The sequence below is a fragment of the Manacus candei genome, unplaced genomic scaffold (assembly GCF_025592945.1).
Source record: "Manacus candei isolate 608988 ecotype Guabito, Panama unplaced genomic scaffold, ASM2559294v1 h1tg000043l, whole genome shotgun sequence".
Lineage (NCBI taxonomy): Eukaryota > Metazoa > Chordata > Aves > Passeriformes > Pipridae > Manacus > Manacus candei.
The window spans coordinates 22,318,384-22,338,939 of record NW_026138091.1 but is presented as its reverse complement, the minus strand read 5'-3'; the positions used below and the strand labels follow the sequence as shown (position 1 = coordinate 22,338,939).

At 38.3% G+C, this 20,556-nt stretch overlaps 1 protein-coding gene across 3 annotated transcripts; it reads right to left on the bottom strand.

Annotated features, from left to right (window-relative positions):
* Positions 1 to 6,447: 6,447 nt before the first annotated feature.
* Positions 6,448 to 20,532, bottom strand: ALG12 (ALG12 alpha-1,6-mannosyltransferase). Of its 3 annotated transcripts, none has more exons than XM_051795946.1 (10): positions 20,511 to 20,532; positions 16,537 to 16,726; positions 16,259 to 16,391; positions 15,531 to 15,704; positions 14,476 to 14,670; positions 12,939 to 13,042; positions 12,237 to 12,460; positions 11,332 to 11,501; positions 11,058 to 11,133; positions 6,448 to 7,252 (listed from the first exon to the last, which is right to left on the bottom strand). In XM_051795946.1, exons 2-10 carry the CDS (start codon positions 16,699 to 16,701, stop codon positions 7,021 to 7,023), a joined length of 1,473 nt encoding a protein of 490 aa, XP_051651906.1. In that variant the 5' UTR covers positions 16,702 to 16,726; positions 20,511 to 20,532; the 3' UTR covers positions 6,448 to 7,020. The 3 variants fall into 3 exon arrangements, with proteins under 3 accessions (XP_051651906.1, XP_051651904.1, XP_051651905.1); XM_051795944.1 differs by lacking the exon at positions 20,511 to 20,532 and adding an exon at positions 20,310 to 20,459; XM_051795945.1 differs by lacking the exon at positions 20,511 to 20,532 and adding an exon at positions 19,624 to 19,924.
* Positions 20,533 to 20,556: the final 24 nt, after the last annotated feature.

Sequence of the window (20,556 nt, the reverse complement as noted above, 5' to 3'; positions counted from 1 at the left end):
TTTTCTGCAGTAATAAAACTATTTGTTCTCGTTTATATATAGCTGGAAGTAGGTGAATTTGAATGGTTACTGGTTAATTATTATCTCAATTTTTTCCCTACATTTTAACTGTGAATATAACCTTGACCCTTGTAAAGGAGATATTTAATCTCTCCAAACCAGTGGAGAGGGAAGTAGAGCATGAAGAAAAAAATTTTTTCTTTTTAAACAAGTGATATAATTTTCACTCAAGGCTTGAATGTAAATAAAGCCTATGGCTTAAAGCATTGTGGAGTCACATCATACCAGGAGTGCTGATAGTGAACAAGCTTACCTGAAAACCACAGTTCTCTGGAAGCAAGCATTGTGGCTCCTCTGAAAGCAGTCTTTGCTGTAGCTCCTGTCTAATTCCCTGTGTGGAAAGTTGTAGTGATGGCATTTTGTAGCCCCAAATTTGCATCTTACTCATATGGATAATTAATTGTATAGTCATGCTTTTTGTCAAAACTTTTCCTGAGCACAAGAACTAGTCACTATTTTTAAAAGTAGACTTTTATCAGTTAGTCTACTTTATTTGTACCTGCAATTTTCTTTTTCTTTTTGTTTTTTTCTTTCCCTTGGTTTGGTTTGGTTTTTTGAAGGGCTTTGTTCTTAAGACTGCACTGTTTCAGTGTCAGCTTGGTTAAGAATCAATTATAGGCTTATGTTAGAATTTTTTGGAAGATAATACACAGGCACAAAATGCCTTAAAATTGAAATACTTAAAATAAAAATAGGAGAAACTGAGAACACAAGGTTGCTGGTTTTGGTTGTAAGCCCTGATCCTTCTGTAGGAGTTATGGGAGCATCTCCTTCTTCAGTTCAGGCACTGCTGCCTGTGAGAAAAATGACTTCAAGAGAAGGGCTGAAAGCTGTCATTGAAGCAGTGAGGTAAGTTACTGAGAGGGTGGGGTTTGTGTTGGGTTTACTTTATTTTTTTTATATAAATTCTCAGTGATTGCTAGGACTTTAATTTTTTTCCAACCTTTCTCATCTTTGTAATGGATAGGAACCCCTGCTATTTTTACATCACTTTCCTTCAGACTAATAAAGCATAAGCTGTAAACAGTGGGAGTTTTCACTGAGCTGAGTTTGTGCTGCACCAATCCCTGTGGCAGCAGACATTCCCTAATGCATAATGATATGGTGACCCTGAAACAGTGATACTTAAACTGATAGTTTCAGTACATTAGCAACTTCAGAAATAAATTTAGTAAGCAGACATTTTTTGGTCTTAGCATAGAAAGTAAATGTAGATGATACTAAAGATGATACTTGGTGGCATCATAAACATCTTACAGCTTTTGCTTCTTTTAAGAGTAGGCAGGTGTGACAACTATATAGCAAGAAATATTTTGTAGTAATAAAGGTAGGAAGGGCAAGCAGTAGAGATCTGCAACAGCCTTTTCAAGGACCTCAAGTCTTGTGAAGCGTATATAATGGAAAGTATCTATTGAGATCTGTTATGCTCCAGAAACCTGCGATAATGCTTCCTCCACATTTGCACCTTTATATTTGGCCTCTTTCCCTACCCATCAAGTCCAAGTGAAGGAAACATGTTTGCAGAATTTGGCAAGTGAGCATTTACTAGGAATACTCACAGCTTCTTGTTGCTCCCCAAAAGAAGCTTCTGAGTTTATAAAGAACTGAAATCTCAATCTAGAGCAGTTTCAATACCAGCATAAGGATGTAATTGATTAAATATAGATATAGAATTCAAACTTAAAGTAAATGTTTACTGCTGCTGAGATCTCTCCCTTAAAGTAGCTTTTTTTCCTGCCACTATTCAGAGCTGACCATATTAAATTTTCATTTAAGTATCTCCAAACATGGGAAAAATATATAGTATGCAGTTAACAAATAACACTTTCTAGTTACAGATTATTTAGATTTTATAAAGTAAGCATTTTATTCTTTTACAAATATATTCATCTTTTGCTTCATTCTTAGCAACAAGAAAAAGTGATTCTTTACCTTGGTTTTCTTTCAAAGCTGACCCAAAAGTGCTTTGATTCATAAAACGACTAGGCCAGCCACAAATAGTAACTACAGCCATGTCCCCAACTCAGGTATCAACTTGGGTTCTAAGGGCTGGACCAAGCCCTAAGCATTCCCAACTTTTTTTTTTTTTTTTAATTAAATCTATAATTAGATTTAATTATAAGCAATTCATTCTTCCAGCTTCTTAAATTGACAGTTTTAAAGGGAAAGGTGGACTCCATTTCAGGCAGCATTTTTACCTTATTCTTGGCACAAATTCACACAAATGAAGCCTTGGTACAGAACCAAGGGCAGCTGCAGCTGAAATAAAGCAGAATTGGTGAAAGCCTACCCATGACAATAAGACGTAGAATTTCAGAGGAAACACTGGGCACCCTTTATATCATAAACAAAGGTCTGAAATGAGCAGCCAAAAGTAGTTGTTGCTCATGTTTATCTCAAGGCCTGATCTAAAATAATTAGTTGCATACGAAATGGATCAATTATATTTAGAAATAATACATATTTAAACAGAAAATGAAGAACATATTCAGAGGTATTCTTCATCATTTAACTTAATGAATTTTTGCAAACACCCTTCTAATCTTAGGTATTACATGTTAAGCAAGTAGTGATACAGTTCATGTATCACTGTAACACAGCCTCTTTGCATTAGTCTTGGCATAGTTGAGACTAATTATGTAACCAGCTTGCTGAGATGTGGCTAAACAGTCTTGCTTACATTGGTGGTAAACTCAGCTTGTGGTTTTCTTCTTTTTTGGCAAAGTGAAGTCACTTGTACAAGAAAGAGTCTTTGAATACTAAGTTACAAGGAAAGCTTTTTTTGGGTTGATGGTAGAAGGGGAATATTTAAGAATAAGCACAGGTAGTCAAGAAAGGAAAGCAACACTAGACTTCTGTATAATTTCTGGAATTTCTGTATATGAAAAAGTGCTGTCAGATGCAAGAGAAATATTGCATTAAAATTGAGATACAGCAAACCAGTGCTAAGATCAGTTTTCAAGCTCCTTACCATTATTGGAAGAACTTAAAATATTCAGGAAGATAGGAATGGTCCTAGAACAACTGTAAGGGCAGGAGCAGCATAATCTCAATCTTGTTCTCTTGAATGTGGAACCTGTCTCACTAAAGGGACATGTGAAATGGCCAGGGAGTGCAATCAGTGTTTCAGAACATGTTGCACAAATCGATTACACTCAGGTTGTGTTCTGATGGATGGCAAAGGGAAGAACCTGAGACACGTTCTGTTTTTTCTCAGTGTTAGAAGATAAATGTATTTTATGTCGGATCCAATACAATCATTCTCCATGTCTCCTCACCCCAAATCCACTCATGAGAGAGAAGACCCATAGCAAGTACTTAGGGGAGGTATAAAGTGAATGCGATCTGCTATTTTTTCCCAGTTCTGAACACTTTATTAGAGACTGTGTGAACTGGAAATTGTTCCTTGATCTTTGGTTCTTTTGGTTCTTGATGCAAGAGTGATCAGTTTAACCTTGTTTTTAAGCAGCTTTTACTTTCATCATGGCAGAAATGTCCTGCATCGGCGAGTTCCACAACTTCTTTTCAATGTTAGTTAACTTTTACAACACAGGGTGTCTTAAATCTCAGGCTGTAAGACCGTGATTATTCACCATCTCTGCATGAAATGACATGGTGATGTGTTTTAGTCCAAATAATCTTTTTAAGACTTTTTACAGGAACAAGTATTGCTTGTAAGAAGTCAAACTTCAAAAGGAAGTGCATGATGCTACACACCATTTGACCTTTGGGAAGTTTAACTAAAGACATCCTAAAATAAATCTCAATCTATAGCAGCATTTCAGATTAACTGTACTATCTATCTTTTGCTTTATTCAGGTTAATTCAATCTTCGGTTATTTAAATACACTCACCTTATTCCCGCTTTTGATAAGAAAATCTGTACTTTATGGTGGGATTGTTTGTAATCAGTCCAGTCAAAAGGTATTTTTCTTTTAAGATCTTGAATAGTCATGAGAAATTTATTGCTCCAAAGTCCCTTCAGAAATTCCACCAACTGTTTAGAGTCTCTCTCCAACCCGCACCATTCATTCTGTAACTTTAAGTTTTCCCACTATGGCCCCCACATGCAGAAGAACTTGTAATACCCCACTTCACGTTTGTAGAAGGAGTGAGAGACTTTGTTAATGCCCTCTTATATCTAAGGAAACTTAGACTTTTTACTTCCGTGGAAGTACACTGAATATTACTATATAATAAAGAAAAAAATTAGCTCTATGGTTCTGGTGAAGCTAAAGGCAACCTAAGACCTGGAGATGAGAAGACTCATTTACGAGAGAGATGGCTTTTAGTTTCCAAGGATTGTTTTTTTTTTTATGGAAAGCAGCCTTTAGGGAAAAACTGCAGTAATCTTCAGCCCAGTTTGCCAGTTCCCCCTTCTTATTCTGAGTGTGGCCTACCATAATATTCATGGCTTGAGTTGGAAGCGGTTACCTATAGAATCATATATCCTGAGTTGGAAGTGACCCACAGGGATCACTGAGTCCCACTTCTGGCCCTGCACAGGACCCATCCCAAGAATCACACCATGTGCCTGAGAGTATAATCCAAACACTTCTTGAACTCTGTCAGGCTTGGTGCTGTGACCACTTCCCTGGGCTGAAGCACTGTTCCAGTGCTCAATCAGCATTTGGGTGAAGAACCTTTTCCTAATATCCAACCTAAACCTCCTGACACATGCTGTCACAGAGGTCATACAGCCATGAATACTACAATGCTGTATGCACTGCATGGGGCACAATCTAGCTCTTTGCCTACAAACCCAAAGTTGTCGATTTTCAAACTAAGCACTTTCAATAACCGTATATGTAGAACAAGATGCAACAGGACCCAAATAAACTTCAGACACTGTTCAAAACTTTTTGATTGCAATCCAATCCAGTATCTCCTTCCTGTCTTCTTCTATGTATTTTACCTTTCTCTACCCCAAACAAATAAACTAAATAGGCCAATTTGAGCTGATCCCTTCTACTTCCACCAGTGGTGAAGCTGTGAACAGTAGTACACATTAGCACCACAGCTGAACACCATCACTGGAATAAAAGTCTGTGGCAGGACCCAACCCAGTGTGTGTCCGACATTCAGCAAGATGAAACTCTTCAGATGTCTCATCTCCACACACACTGTGCCACTTCAGGCATTAGCTTGAGGTGCCTATGTTGCAAGCATAGCAGCCCTAGGCTTTCTCTGTAGTTAACAGAAGACAAGTTCCCGCAGAGGATTCTGACAACCAGAGACTTGGAAAGCTGGAATAACCATAGACCTAACTGCAGCAGTGCAGATGTTTGTATACAGCTGGACAGGATAAATTTTAGTTTCGGTTCTTGAGTTGTGTATTACAGTGTGGGGGAGTTACATAAAGTCAATGATTAGCCTTAACATAAAGGCCTACTTACATCCTTAGTCAAGAGTTTTCCTCTGTGTGGTTCTAAATTTCCAGCTATTTGCACATGTATTTCCATCTATCTCATGTGAATTGTTTGATGTTCAAACTGGTTCTGGAGGAAGCTGAGTTTTCTTTCAAAGACAAGTCAAATAGATAATACTTGAGTGATTTCAATTTCAGGAACAGGGAGAGACTGGACCAACAAGTTCTGCAGGTTGCCTTTGCCAGATCAGCTCAGGCTGAGGAAACCTGGGCAACAGCAATAGCCACCCACAGGGGAGCAGGCTCCACCCAGCCAGATCAATTCCTCTGATACATAATCTAGAGAATAAAAAGAAAACATGGTCCCGAAAGCTGAAATATACACATAGGTAAAGGTAGTTCTTGAATCAAGCACACTTTTAAGAGTAAAAAAAAAAACCCCAAAACCAACCAACCAACGAAGGAAACAAAAACCCACCAAAACCCCCACCAAACCACTTTATTCCGTAATTGTTTTTTACTCAAGTTTTCATTCAGCAAGGAACAGTTTTCTGCCCATGATAATTTCGGCAATTCTCTTATTTTACACTAATGGAGCTCTTGTAATATTACAACTGGCATAACCAGAACTCTTTTTTCCCTTGTTCCATTTAGCAACCTAGGCAGACATCCTTAACAAAAACATCTAATAAAGAAGACACTACAGAGCATGCAATCTTATTCTAGTTTACAGAATGAAGCACATGGCACATTAGAGTACTCCTTTCCAAAGGGATTACTTAGTGAAAAAAGGAAAACAGCACCTATATTAAAGTGTATTCAAGTGAATATTTTCAAAGGTAAATTTTGGGACTGCAAATTAAGATAATATCATTACAGCAGAAGAGGGGAAACCTTATTTTAAAAATGCTTTTTTCCTGTGAAATCAAAGTTGCTGCTTTTTCATGATCTGTTGGAAGATAATCATCCTTAATACTCAGATCTGTTATGAGACAGTGTTTGTCTAAAGGTCCAACTGCTTTTTAAGTGAATCTTTCACTTTAATTAGTTTGGTAGCCTACAGGGCATTATTAGGTATTATGATGAAGCTAACAATGAATATGGCTTTCATATGTTGATAACATCATTAGGTTTCACACAGGCACTCTGACAGCTGAGGGAGTTACAATCCTGCAGATACATTAAGTAATAAATCTTTGCACACACAGATTACAGATCAAATTATTGCCATAGCACAAACCTGTTCCATTATGTATTTTAAATAGGACAATTAGGACATACCTGTGCTGTGAAACAGACAGCTACCCAAACCAAGTAAACAGTTTTTACTTAATATCACTAAACTTGGAGGTAACTCTCTCAAACATATTTAACAATACAACTCAGTATTTAACAATACAACTTAGTATATACTGACTAAGAATGCACTGTAATATTTATGTAAGAAACAGACAGAGCTAAATACCAATTAGTACAAGGATTTTCTGTGCCGTTCCACAGAAGCTGAGCTGCAGTGCCGGAATGATGATTTGCTTCTGTCTTATACAGTTCAGTCATCAGCAAAATCACATCAAAAGACTTAAAATTCACAGTCAAGATGATAGAGGAAGTCTTTCCAACAGTACTAATTTTGGTTTCAAGTTTAAAGTAAAAGGAGGTAGTGCAGTAAGGTTCAACCCAATTTTACTGATGCCAGGTATATTTGCCAGTGGCCTGTGGGTTGTCTTGTAATGTGATATTTGAAGAGGGTTTGTTTCCATCAGTATATGCGTGTAAGAAAACATGAGCTGGTCTCCTGGTTTAACATCTTCCCTTTTGTCATACCTGTGAAGAATAAAGAGGCTTTTATTTATATTTCTCACTTTACCTATTAAACAACTCTATTATTGCAGGGGCATGTAGCATTCAAAATGACACAAAAAAGGAACTGTAACATTCTTAGTTATATTTCTTGATTAAATAATTAGTACTAGAGGAGGAAATAGTATTTTTGAAGAGTTCAGGGACTCAGTCATTCCATGCAAATCTTTCTGCTGCTATTGTGATATAAATCAGGATTCCTAGAAAATTTTTTACTAGTCCCCTATTCAAGTTCTGTTGAGAAAGGACACCAAAGCCTAAGACTGTAGGAAACTGGACTAATTTTTAAGGTTTACTTTACCAGAATTGCAGTTTGGATAAGTGTGGATTTTTTTTTTGTTTGTGGGATTTTTTAATAATTTAAAAAAAGTACATTATGAGGTACTTTAGCAGAACTGCTTTTCTTCTGGTAGTCATACATTAAAGTAGAAGCCTCAGAGAATAAGAGCGAGAAGACCTCCTTGAACTCTGTAGGAAAGAAAGAACAGCCTGACAATTAGAGTATTAACTTGGCCCTTGTTATTTCTGAGTTCAGCTCCCTGATCTACTACCTATTTGGGCAGGTCACTTTGGGTCAGCTTTTATAAACTTGTTAAAGTACCAAAATATATATAAATTATATATATAAAAGAAATATTTAAAAAGTAACTAGTGAGCTCTAAGACTATTTAACAGGTACACTTACAGTTATTTCGTAAAAAGACTTATGTTCAACCTAGCTATTGAGGGAGTTTACAGGATGAGAAAAGTAACTTAGCCATTTGGCAGGGATGTGAAAGATCTAGCTTCAGTCACTCTCCATCTGATCTAAGCCCAAAACTGAAGATGATTATCTGTCAGAGCTGTATGAACCTCTCTAATCTTCTAGAAATTCAGATACATCTCCCTCACTGTCTCATGAGGACACTGATCAAATTCACAATAGTTATTTATTCATTCACTGAGGAGAGTTCAGGTGCAATTTACAGCCCAAGGGTCAGGATACTCATACTGGACATGGCAGGCTGATCAAGTCTTCAATCCAACAACTTCAAAGGAGAAAAATGAGATGAGTCCACCCCAAAATACTCCACAGACCACTGTTAAACTCTGTAACGCAAGTGAAGAGCAGTGCCCCATTCTTCAGCCTTTCTGTTGCCCTGTTCTATGAACTGTTTTCTATCAGCATTTGTCACTCCTCTTCTTAGGCACCTGACTCCTCCTACACGTTTCACAAGCATCTTACTCAAGGCTGTGGCTTTCCTTGCAGCCATGGACACTGGGAAGCAGTGCGATCCCAACCCTACATACCCTTAAATGCACCTAGGATTAAATACAGCCTGCACCTTTGGCAACATGTCTTTGCAGGTCTGGGACTCTCATCTGTCTGAATTCTCTGAAAAAAAAATCTCAATTGATATTTTTACAATGCTCCCTGAGATAACATTCACTAAGATTTAAGATATTTAAAGGAATAACTTCACAGCAAACTAGAGGTTTTGTGGGGATTGTTAACTAAAATTTTGGCAATTCAGAAAAGATCCCAGGCTGACAGAATCCAGGAGTCAATAAATACACCATGTAATGCAGAATTAGATTTTGCACAGGGAATAGGTGCTTTCTTCTTCTAAAACAATTGCATGCTGATCTCACCTGCTATTTCCAAAAATATCACAATATCCCTTTAGATTGGTACACACATCCAAACGAGCAGAAGGAAAGGCATACTTTGTAACAACTTTACCACCTACTAATTTTGCATTTTCTTCATCAGCAAATAAGGGCCTTTCATCTGTCTGCAAGCATTTCTGAATTTTATTATTTTTAAATACTTTAAGCTTACACAGCGTATTTATTCCTGGTTCAAAGAGACTGCACTAATTGAAGGGAAGATTGTAACACCTGTCCTGTGTAAGAACCTGCATCAAGCTTCTTTCAATCAACCCTTGAAGAAAAATAATGGATCACTTGCATTTTTCTTGAGGCAAACAGATCTAATCTAAGCATGCCACTGAAAGCTGTTAACTTTAAGGCACTTTTATTTATGGATTGCAGTTATCCTGATGAATCATCAGCCTTCACAGCCACCCCATCCACAAATCTGTTTTTGCCTGACATACACTGTCTATGAAGATGGTAAATTAGTTTTCAACCATCTGAACGGCTGTCACTTCCCTGGATAAAGAGAAAATGGACAGTTGGTGCCACTAAACTTTGCAGTACTGTGCTGTTACACAGTGTGATAGTCTTGTGTATGATGCTCAGTTGTGGATTGTGCCTAATTTTTTTAATGTGAAACTTCATGATGAATCAGCCCTTCCTTGAGGCTTTGTTTTGCTGAGTAGAGATAAAAGTGAGAGAGACAAACTGCTCTGGAGCTAAAACACTATGAAACATCTATCAGTGACAGGGATATTATTCATTTACCTTCCAATCTCACTACACTATGCCTTACAAGCCCAAAACAACACAAAACTCACAACCTCAAAAAGCTCATTGATATGAAGCACTATTTATAGAGTAGTGTTGTATTCAGAGTAGTGTGTATATTTAAGTATAGTCAATAAAACAAAGATTGGAACATTTTAGCTATCATGCATCTTCTACCCCTTGTACTCAGTTTAATGATTTGTGGCTTGAGACTTTCTCTGGATCGAACATACAAAAAACCAAGTTGAAATAAAAACTAGATGGGTAACTGTGGAGGCTTTAAACTGTCTGTACCATCATGAGAGAGCTTGAAAATAAAATAAGGCACAGCAAGGTTGATGATTTTTGTAATTCTCCCAGAAGCATACTTATCCCTTCTTCTGCATTATTTCCAAAGTACTTTTATCTCTAAACATACCAATAATTAAATTATGTTCATCTGATCCTGAATACTGTAACTGGGGAAAAAGAACTTGTTAAAACAAAATTTGCTTATATTGCTTTTGTTTTGGGCAGTATGAAGGGAGGCTTTGTATCACTTTCTAGTGAGTCATTTTCATTAAGACGACATTAAATTAGAAACCTACATTCCAGCAGAAGACGTAGGCCTAAGAATCAGAAAGGTGCCTATTTTTTTGGTTTGTATCCTGAAAAGCAAATGATGCCATCCCACAATGTCTCCTACTATCCATTCCAATATTCTGATTTTTAAAACTGTCTATCACTGCTGGTCATAGTAACAAAGCACTCAACAGCCTTCTCTCAGTTAGTGAATGTGTCCACAACAGCAGCTTCAATGTGAAGGATGTTCCACACAGACTTTCAACATTAATATGTACATGACCCTCACATCACCACACATCATTCAAAGACAAACAAAATGAGAAGATACCCCCACAATTATATAAAATCATCAAGTTCAACCATCAACTTAGCACCACCACCATGTTCACCATTAAACCATGTCCCCAGGTGCCATATTCACTTCCAGGGATGGTGACTCCACCACTTTCCTGAACAGCCTGTTCCAATGCTTGATAACCCTTTCCATGAAGAAATTTTTCCTAGTATCTCATTTAAACCTCCCCTGGACAACTTGAGGCCATTTCTTCTTGCCCTTTGAAAGATTCTATGCTATTTAGGCAAATCAGAACCAATCAAAACAAAAAACAATACTGTTCTGTATTTCTGAAATGGTAGCACTGCAGACACCAAAATTCTCTGAAGATTCACATTGGTTTTGACCTGGCTTAATAAATGTGCTGTACCAGAAACGGTGTTTGTAATGTTTGTCTCTGCACATATATAAAAAAGGAAAAAGCAGTCTCCTTTCTTCAGATCAAAATACTTCATAACATACCTCCAATCAGAATTGATTTCTAGAAACCGAGAAACTCCCGTTTGTGCTGCAGCCACATCAATATGAACAGAGACGTCTACATAAATAAAGAAAACAGAATACAGTTTCAACATTCTTCTAAGAGCACTCTGATTAATAATAAATTAAAAAAAGTAACAAGAAAGATGCACGTAACTAGTATGAAGAAGTAGTATCCAATACATGAAAAGATATACTAGCAAAAAAACCCTAAAATTAAAATTAGGTGAACATACCTCAAGACAGCTTTACATACCTGCTGTTGAAGGTACCAACTCATGCAACTTCTGAATTGCCACTCCTCCAGGATAATTGAAATGTGAAACATATAAAGATGTTCCTGAATAAGCAGCATTAATTAGAAGATGCATGATAACAAAGAAAGATCCAAGTTTGTAGAGCCAGGATCTCCGGTAGTTATTCAGGCTGTTGAGGAAGGAAAAAACAAAAGTAAACTTATTTTCTTTCACGGTGATCATTGACTACCATGACAGAACTGTTATGGAAAATCCATTGCTAGATAATAAAGATTAATGCAAATTTTATTAATCATGTATGGCATGCATTTATTATCAATTTCTAAAAGATTTAACTTCTAATGACATTTAAATTAGAATATTCTCATTAATATAGCTAAAACAAGCTCATTAATAAAGCTAAGTATTTCTGTGTTTAAAACCATTAGCTATGATTGTACTGTCTGTCAAAGAAGTTCAGAGTATAACTTCAATTTGTTTACTCAATATACCCAACTATATTTAACTCCATGCTTCACGAGCCTCACCTGTATATTAAACTATCTCCTGAGGTAACTTATGTTAGCAGCACAGGAGTACACTGGAATGTGTCTTTTTTCTGGTGAATAAAATAAACTGAATTGTAATAACATAACAGTAAAATCAGAGCTCTATTCTCAACTCTGCTCCAGACTTGCCAAATGGTCCTGTCAAAGCATTTAACTTTTTTCTGTTTCCACTTCTCTCTATGGTTCGGTACATTGACATAGATCTCAACCTCCTTTCTACAGCATATGAACATCTCAAGGTGATCCAAAGTACAAGATGGGAAAAAGTGCATAAAAACAGTAATGATAATTTGTCTTTTCTTTTGCATTTTCAGAGGAAAAAAACCCAAACCAAACAAACAGAATTTTGAACTTACATTCGTGAGCACATTTTAGCAGCCACTATGTTGAAGACAGGGAAAGTATATATGATAAAACGCAGCTCTTTGTGTGGGAGAAACGAATACAAGAAAATAAAGCCCAGTGCTGGCAAAAGTAAAATCCGAGTTCTCTTTTCTGTTACACCTAAAGGTACAAATACAATGCTGCATCCCAAAGCACGAGGCAGGGCTGAATAGAAATACCACAAGAAGGGAGAGGTCTTCAAGATGAAAAGGAGAGTTAAGGATGTTTTCACTCTTAACAAGCGAAGTAACTATTCTTTACAGTAGTACATGCAAATTTTGCAAATAAGCAGTATACTTTTTGTACACGCATTTTTCCAGGCCTTTGGTTTCCTGCCTTATCTTTAGAGAACTAAAAGCAGTTGCTTAACATCATTCACATCACCCAACAGAGGCACATCAAATGGCACTAGTGATAGGCAACATGAAAACCCAGGGGGAAGAAACCTGGTTTTACATAGGGAGAACACAAAGAGGCAAGGAGGAACAGTCAGAAGAGGAAAGTTACAATTTGCAGAAAGATCTAAGGGACAGACATTGTGTCATATATTTCAAATAATGAAATATTAGATCAGAAGTAGAATTTAGCACCCTCACTGAGTCTCAGGAATAAGTTACATCAAGTCTTTGCTTTGGCTGGTAGTATTATTTTTCCCCAAATGTTTCAAAGGATACTCCCCAGTTGGAACTTTTGTTTAAAACTGTGTTATACCAGAGCACTTTCCCCTCAGGCCACACAAGTTGCCTCCAAAATAGAGAATCCACAGCAACTGTTAGTCCTAAAAGAATTAAAGAAATACAAATCTGCATGAATTAAAAACTAGGAAAAAAGCAAACTAACATATCCAAATAGCACATTTACTGATGAGATCAATATAAACTGAAATGTGGATTGTAAGCCTCACCCAAAACCACAGAGAAGGTTGAATATGTCTGTCTTGCAGAAGAAATGCACAGAAGGGAGGCATTTCTTAATAGAAGTCTTAAAAGAAACATGTTACATATTAATTTAATTGGGATTCACCCTACTCCAACCCCAAGTGTGAAAAGCAGGGGTTTAGCTGAAGCTTGTTTTAAAACAAATGCTTAGAGCATTAAATGTCATGAATGGTAAGAAGCCCAAGTTAACTTCAAATAGTACTAAACAATTTTTTATTGTAAAAATGTTAGGTTACAAAAAGCAATCTCTAGAAGTTTGCTACTATTTATTTGGTGGGAGGCAGGAGGAGGATAAGGGATGAAAGGCAAAAAGGGAGAGCAGCAAAACCATCAGCCCCATCTCTTCTACTCCACACCTTCACTGGTATTTAAAGATTTTGCTCAGATAGGAAATGGCAGTGTCAGTGACTAATTCCCATTGGACTTCCAAACTCTTCCGTCATGAGGTGCCTCCAAATCCACATGGCATGGTCGTTCAGTGTTTGTATTGTCCATGCTGTGTAAAGGACAGCACACTGCCAGAGATCATCACATATCTGACAACAGCACTTTTAATTAGATAGGCTGGCAGAGAAGCTCAGAGTATGTGCATATGCATGGCTCTTCCATGGATGGGTAGAGACAAGGGGATTTTTCAACCTCTCTAGCATGGAGATCACTTAAGCTGTTAAATTAATGTAATAAAGGAACAGAGTTGAACTGTAACTCTCCCCACAACCCTCTTGCTTGGTATCTCTGTCACACCGTTGCATTTTATCCTGGGATTTAGCTTATCACCGTGGCAATAGATACTACAACTGATAACATGCACAAGTAGCTACAGCCAGATACTAATTATACTGAAGTCAACTTGCACATCTAAGCCTCTTTAAGATCAGGACATTATACTGTAAGCATGTAAAGGTAGAGGTCACAGTATCTTTCTCTGCTCCTTGCACATCTATTTCCTCACAGGGAAACTTTCAAGGAAATAAAAAGTCTTATCATATGACTAGCAAATGGAATCAAACTAAAAAAAATACAAACAATACCGAAACAAACAACAACAAAAAAAGCAATCAAACAAAAACAACCAACCAAAACCTCCAAAACAAACCACCAAACCAACTAAAAAACGACGAAAAAAAATAAAAAAAAAAAAGAAAAAAAAGAAAAAAAAAAGAAAAAAAAAAAGAAAAAAAACCCTTACAGGACATTTACCAGAGAAATCAGTCAAAACTCCAGACTTCTCTTAAATTTAATGTCATTTGCTTTTTTCCAAGCAAACACTTACCCAGCCAAAAAATTCCAGCAGGAACAGCATGGGAAAGGACCTTGAAAATGGAGATTCTTTTAGTTAATAAAGTCACCAGGAGCATGAGGCCTAGGAATATGCAGAGCTCTGATCTGAAGACTATAATCGCCAAAGCTGAGAACCAAATGAATGGCCTTTGCTTTTGCTGTATCCAAAATGTCAATGCCAGGAGCACTGCAAAAAAAAAAAAACAAACCACACATTGCCCGACATGCTGAATTATTCTTTTTCTAAAGGACAACACTATTCTCAATGCTATCTTCTTCCTCTAACTTCCCACCAATCCTCTCTTGGTCTTCATACCATTTCTAGTCCAGAAATTTTTCCTCTGCTAGAGAAAGGTAATTTGGAACAATGCACAGCTTTACACTTTTGGTGCTTAATTAGGAAAAGTATAACCACAGAAAGAACACATGGGAACTCTTTCTAGACAGTGTATTTAATAGCTTTTGAGGGGGGGATAAGAAAAACAAACCTTAAGGGAGTACTAAAAGCCTTTCAAAGTATGATTCATAATTAGTATTGCTTGATATCAGCTGAGCAGTTCATTTATTCTCTTGGCTAAGTATATTCTATTTTCATGATAACAGCAACAGATTTCAAATACGACTATGAGACTACAGACTATTGCTCAGGGAGAAAGAACCACAATTCATTTCAGTGATTAGCTGGAGACACACCATGTCTCTACACACTAAGTTCATAGGTTTTTTTGAACTGCAGGTGTACCTAATGCCTTTTCAATAGCTCTATGCTTTATGCATTAGATATGGGTACTCAAACCTCTACCTAACCAAAGCCATCTGACAAAACCCACATACACTCAGATTCAATAAAACTCGATTCAACAGTCATTGTAAGCACATGATTAAAATAAAAAGGAAGAAATCTCAACTAAAGTTTTCTAGTCCTGCTATCACACAATTTAATCAAGCACATGCATTATTTATTCTGACCGTACTTTTTCCGTGCTTTAACTATGATGCATTTGAAATAAGTTTTATATTTTAAAATTATTCCCATGAAATACCTACCAAAAGGAAGTGCAAACACATTAGGGAGGGTTCGTGTACAGTAAAACATCAAATGAAACTGAGTGACAGTGATGAGACAGAAAATTGATGCTGTAGTTGCTCCAAACTGTTTTCTAACTTCTTTCTGCAGCTTCCATAACGTGTAAATCACACTGAGCCCCAAGCTTCCTCGGACTATTAGAAGAATAAAAATGGGAATTAAAGAGTAGTATCAGACAGACCAGTGATGAACAGCCATGTTATATAATGTAATGCAAAAAAGTTCTTAAGAATAATACTGAAGATATCACAATATAACCATCTTCAAAGAAACAAAAACCCAAACAAAACTTCATTAGTTTATCTATTCTAATCCACCTTTAACTGGTCTGGTCCTTCTGCACAAAGGTCAATGCTTCTATGACCAAGTTAAATGATATTTTCTGAAGCATACAAGAAACATGCTTCAGAACACACAGGAGTGTATTCTCTGAAGATAACTAAGGCACTTGCTTTTTCTACAGTATCTGACATCTTTTAGCACAGACTTTCCATGTGCTGTTAGTTATCCCCAAAGAGGAAGTGGAACGGCCATGCTGGCCCCAAGTACCTACAGTTTGCAAAATCCCTCATTGAGGAAAAGAATGTCACATTTTAACAATTTATCCAAACATTGAATGTAACAACAATGCCACCCATTAGTGCAGGAGTAAAAACATCTCTATTCTGAGGATCTGAAGTTCTCATACCTATCAGCTGGGAGTAAAACTTGGACATTTTTAGCACAGAAAGTACATATATAGCTGGGCTGGAAAGGGCAGCAATAAAAATTGGTCCAAGGAACGTTCTTGGGACAACTCCAGGAAATTCATGATGGTCATACTGCAAAAAGGAAAATTGATGTAAGATAAGCAAATCAGAAACAAAGGAAAATAAATCATATTCACACTGCATTTATCCTACTCATAGTGCAGGGAATTGCCATCTTTAACAGTGTCCAGAAATGAAGACATACTTTTCAATTTACCTTATCCAAGTCCAGTTGGTGGTACACCACATCATGGATAGCTTGTAGGTTAAAGCTTTCCTCCACTTTTGTGAAAGGACACACAGTTAAATGAACAAAAGCCACAACAATAAGCAGCAGCAGCAATGGGAATGACTGCCCACTTGAGTTCCTCTTCTGAGCCATCTTGGGCTTGAAATTCACAAATATTCTATAATTGACAAGAAAATAAAAAGAAAACACATTAATAACATTGCAGGAAGTGTAGAACCAAAGAAAGAGATTGATAATGCAAGGACAATGTACTAAAGTAGTGGAAAAGTTTAAACAAAGTGTCACTTCAATTATGTCTGCACTTTGTGGGAGAGACAACTTTGTTATTTATTCTCATTTTAATCACACACTGGATTTACACATAATCTTAAGAACGTGCTCTCTTGTTTGTCCAGGACTCCAAAATCAGTGGGAGAGGAACCATGAGGATGAGGAATTTCTCAGAACAGAGTACTTTGATCTTCTGAGTTTGCCGGTAGCAAGGTCTGGACTCGGCAAGCGAAGGACGAATCCCCTCTGGCACTTACACCCTGTGTCACTATGGCATCAGACAGTCTGAACCCCATCCTTCACACTTCTACCCAGAAATGAAGGCCACCTCTCCCTGGTGCTTTATTTCACAACACTGCTGAGCCATTCTTCTGGTAGTATTTACATTGTATTTTATCATTATGACAAAATCATCTGTCCAGGTGATACCAGAGCAGATCTATTTCATGTTCTTTTAATTTAAGCTTCCCTCTTAAAGTTTATAATTTAATAAAAGACAAGAGATTTTGGTTATTGTTACTCTTGCTCTGTTCTCACAGAAACAAAACTACAAAAATAGCACTTTTAAGGTACAATTGGGGTTTTGGTTAGAGATGTTTTCTCCTATGTTTTGGTCTAAATATGTCCATCAAACAGATGTAAGATAGCTGGCAGATTTCCTAGGATCACTTAGCAACTGCTTCCTAGAGTTACCTTTCTTCTGAACTGATGTTTGTGCTGATCATTAGTAAAAATAAATACGAGTATGTTCATGTTCTTTATATTTACAATTAACACCAATAACGCCTAAAATTTGTGTTCTTCCTGCATGTATCTGCATATTATTTTACATATCTCACTGACTGCATCTCTTTTTCTTCGATAGCCTCTGCTACAGACTGTTATTGAAGCTCTAAGCCTGGGCTTAAAGACAGGGAGCTCTGCATTACATCCTTACGATTTTTGCTTTGTTCTGCATTTTTAAAAGCCTATACAACATAACATCTCAGAAAGTGGGAATAAGTCTTTTTAACCTGTGCATAATATTACTTCCTTAAAAAAATGGCTAAATATGGGTTACACAACAACAGAATCCTTTTTCCACAGCAGTAGTAAAGAAGGTACAGGACTGACATAAGGAGCACCTCCAGAAGTCTCTGGCAGGAATTAAGCCTCTGCACAGTGCCATTAATCTTGCACAGACTCTAGAAGGCAATCTTGGTCAATTCTTCCAATAAATGCATTAGAGGCATCTAATGTTTCTGGCCAAACTTACCAAGGACAAAAATGGACACTGCAGGGTCAATCCACCACTGCACAAAGCAACATGGGCATTTGAGTAGCTTATGTGTCAGGCAGAGCAGCACATAGACATTCACCAGCAAAGCAGGTATTCCTCACTCCTAATTCACAGCTTCTTAATATTTCAGATATTTTAGGACCCAAAAAAATCTTTGTAAAATGACGCATGTGCCAAAAAGCTCTATTTTTTCCTTCTTAACTACCTCAGTGTCATAAGAGCTTTTACCTTCCCCTATAAATACTACATTCATTATCCTCTGACTACTCTACAGTATAGCCTGCTCCTGGTATCCTTAGCTGATAACCACATGAATAATCAGTCCTCAACTTCCTAAATCAGAATGAAAGTGAAGCTATATATCCCACACGCAGTTTATCATAAAGCTTTTTTTATCTTGTTGACTCCAATCCTTTTGTATGCTTGAAGAAAGTAAGCATGCCAGCACACTCGTACATCTTGAAGATAATTACATGCATTATAAATACTGAGATTCCCTGAAGGAAAATACGCTTGATGATAGAAAAACCAAAGCACAAAGACAACAGCCAGGTTTCTGAGATAAAGCCTAATAAATTCAGTTGTCTTGTCAAGACTCAAGATAACTTGCTCTGCTGAAAATTGATGCTGACAAGCCTCAAAATTCAAGTGGAATTTATCTAGACAGGTAGATAGTGAATTTGATGATCAAAATAAATTTTCAATATAAAGGCAAAATACATGCAATTATTTTTATTTTTTTAAATGCCAAAACCACAGAAACAGATTTCACTTATTTAAAGTATTTTAATAATGAACTTTAGAGGAACAATTGTAAGCAAATACATATAGTTTTCTCCACTGTTAACATTCTGACAACTTCAGAAGAATCCTCCTCAGGTCTCTAAAATGTACCCACACTGACTTCCCCCAGATGCCTACATCATAACCGAATCACAGAAGGGCAGCAATTCTTCAACACAAAGAATTCATCTCTCCATGGGATTAAACTGGGTGAAAAAAAAATGGCTTTTTTACTGAAAAAAAAAAAAAGGCTGAAGTACTTTAATCAACAATGGTTCATTGTTGTTCTATACTTTTTCAGTGGAAGTGCCATTAGTTCAAATGGACTTTTTACTCTTCCTATGAAAAATCTACCATATTTAGCTCATTTATGTTTTTCAAACATTCTTCGCTATAAATATGATGATATGGTAGCCAAACTGCACGTTAAATCTGTCTACAGAGACTCATTTCACTCCCTCACACAGAGGCATCTAAGCAGAACCACAAAGCGCATCCCACCATAAGGTCCTCCCTCTTTGGCTTGATCTAGTTTTGGCAAAGCCTATATTGTATCATCTTAAATTTTCATGTTTTTCTTTCCTGTGCTTTAATAACTTTTACAATTTTGCTCTGAAGTTAACTTCTCAATGAGGTCAGATTTAAACTTTGTAGTTGCTGGGATTGCTTTTTCATCTTTTCTTAGAAAAAACTGAACAGTTACTATTCTTTTATATACTTACTCATAAGTTTGGGGATTGGCTAAAAAAAAATAAAAGAATTAAGAAAAAAAGAGAAGAGAAAGTTGAGGCAAGAAACGAAGTGTGGGACAGCACCCGACACGAAGGTGCGATGAAGCTGTGGAGCAAATGTCACTCACTGTTCGGACCGGGGAAGAAACACACAGAACGCTCGGGACTGAAAAATACGCAAACCCAACCCAAGGACCCTCCCCGCGCCCCCACCGCCATCGGGGCGCCCCGGGCTCCTCAGGGGACACCCCACACACCGCCCGCTCAGTTCGGGGTGCGAGGGGCTTCCGGGGGAGTCCCGGACGACACCAAACACCACCCGCTACTCCTGCAGCACCGGCGCCGCCCCCCAGGCCGCCCCGGCTCTCCGCGGCAGGGGCAGGGGCAGGGGCAGGCACCGCGCACACCCCTCAGGAGGCGGCTGCCCCACGCTGCCCGGCCCCTCTCCCTCCCGCGCCCGGGAGGCGGAGAGCTGGGGCGGCCGCCTGGCAGCGCCCGGCGGGGCTCCCGGGAACGCCCTGTGTGCCGGCTGCAGCCGGGCTGTGGCAATGACAGCCCCGCTCCCGTTTGGTCGGTCGGTCATTCCCTCCCTCCTTCCCGCCTTCCCTCCCTCCTTCCCTCCCGCAGCCCCGGGCAGTGCCCGCAGCCCGACCCAGCCCGGCCCAGCCCGCACTCACCGCGCGCGCGCCCGCGTGGCCGCCCCGCGCAGGGCGCCGGCAGCGCGCGAGCAGCCGGGCCCGCCCCGCGAGCACGTGACCCGCTCCCCGGCCGGCCATGTTAGGTGAGGGCAGGGCACGCCCCGGCAGCGAAAGATCTCCGAGGCGGCGGCTGCCGAATACAAATGGCGGGCGGGTTCGAAGCCCCTGAGGATTCCGCGCCTGCCCGTTCTCACGATGGCGGCGGCGGCGCCTGAGGCCCAGTGCC

Excerpts from the sequence above, each read along its gene's own strand:
- ALG12 (XM_051795946.1), bottom strand. The coding sequence starts at position 16,701 with ATGGCTCAGAAGAGGAACTCAAGTGGGCAGTCATTCCCATTGCTGCTG. Across the intron at positions 13,043-14,475 it reads TGCTGGAATTTTTTGGCTGG|GACTAACAGTTGCTGTGGAT; the intron begins GTAAGTGTTTGC and ends TAATTCTTTTAG. Across the intron at positions 12,461-12,938 it reads ACAAAAGTTCCAACTGGGGA|ACCTCTCCCTTCTTGTGGTA; the intron begins GTATCCTTTGAA and ends TTCATCTTGAAG.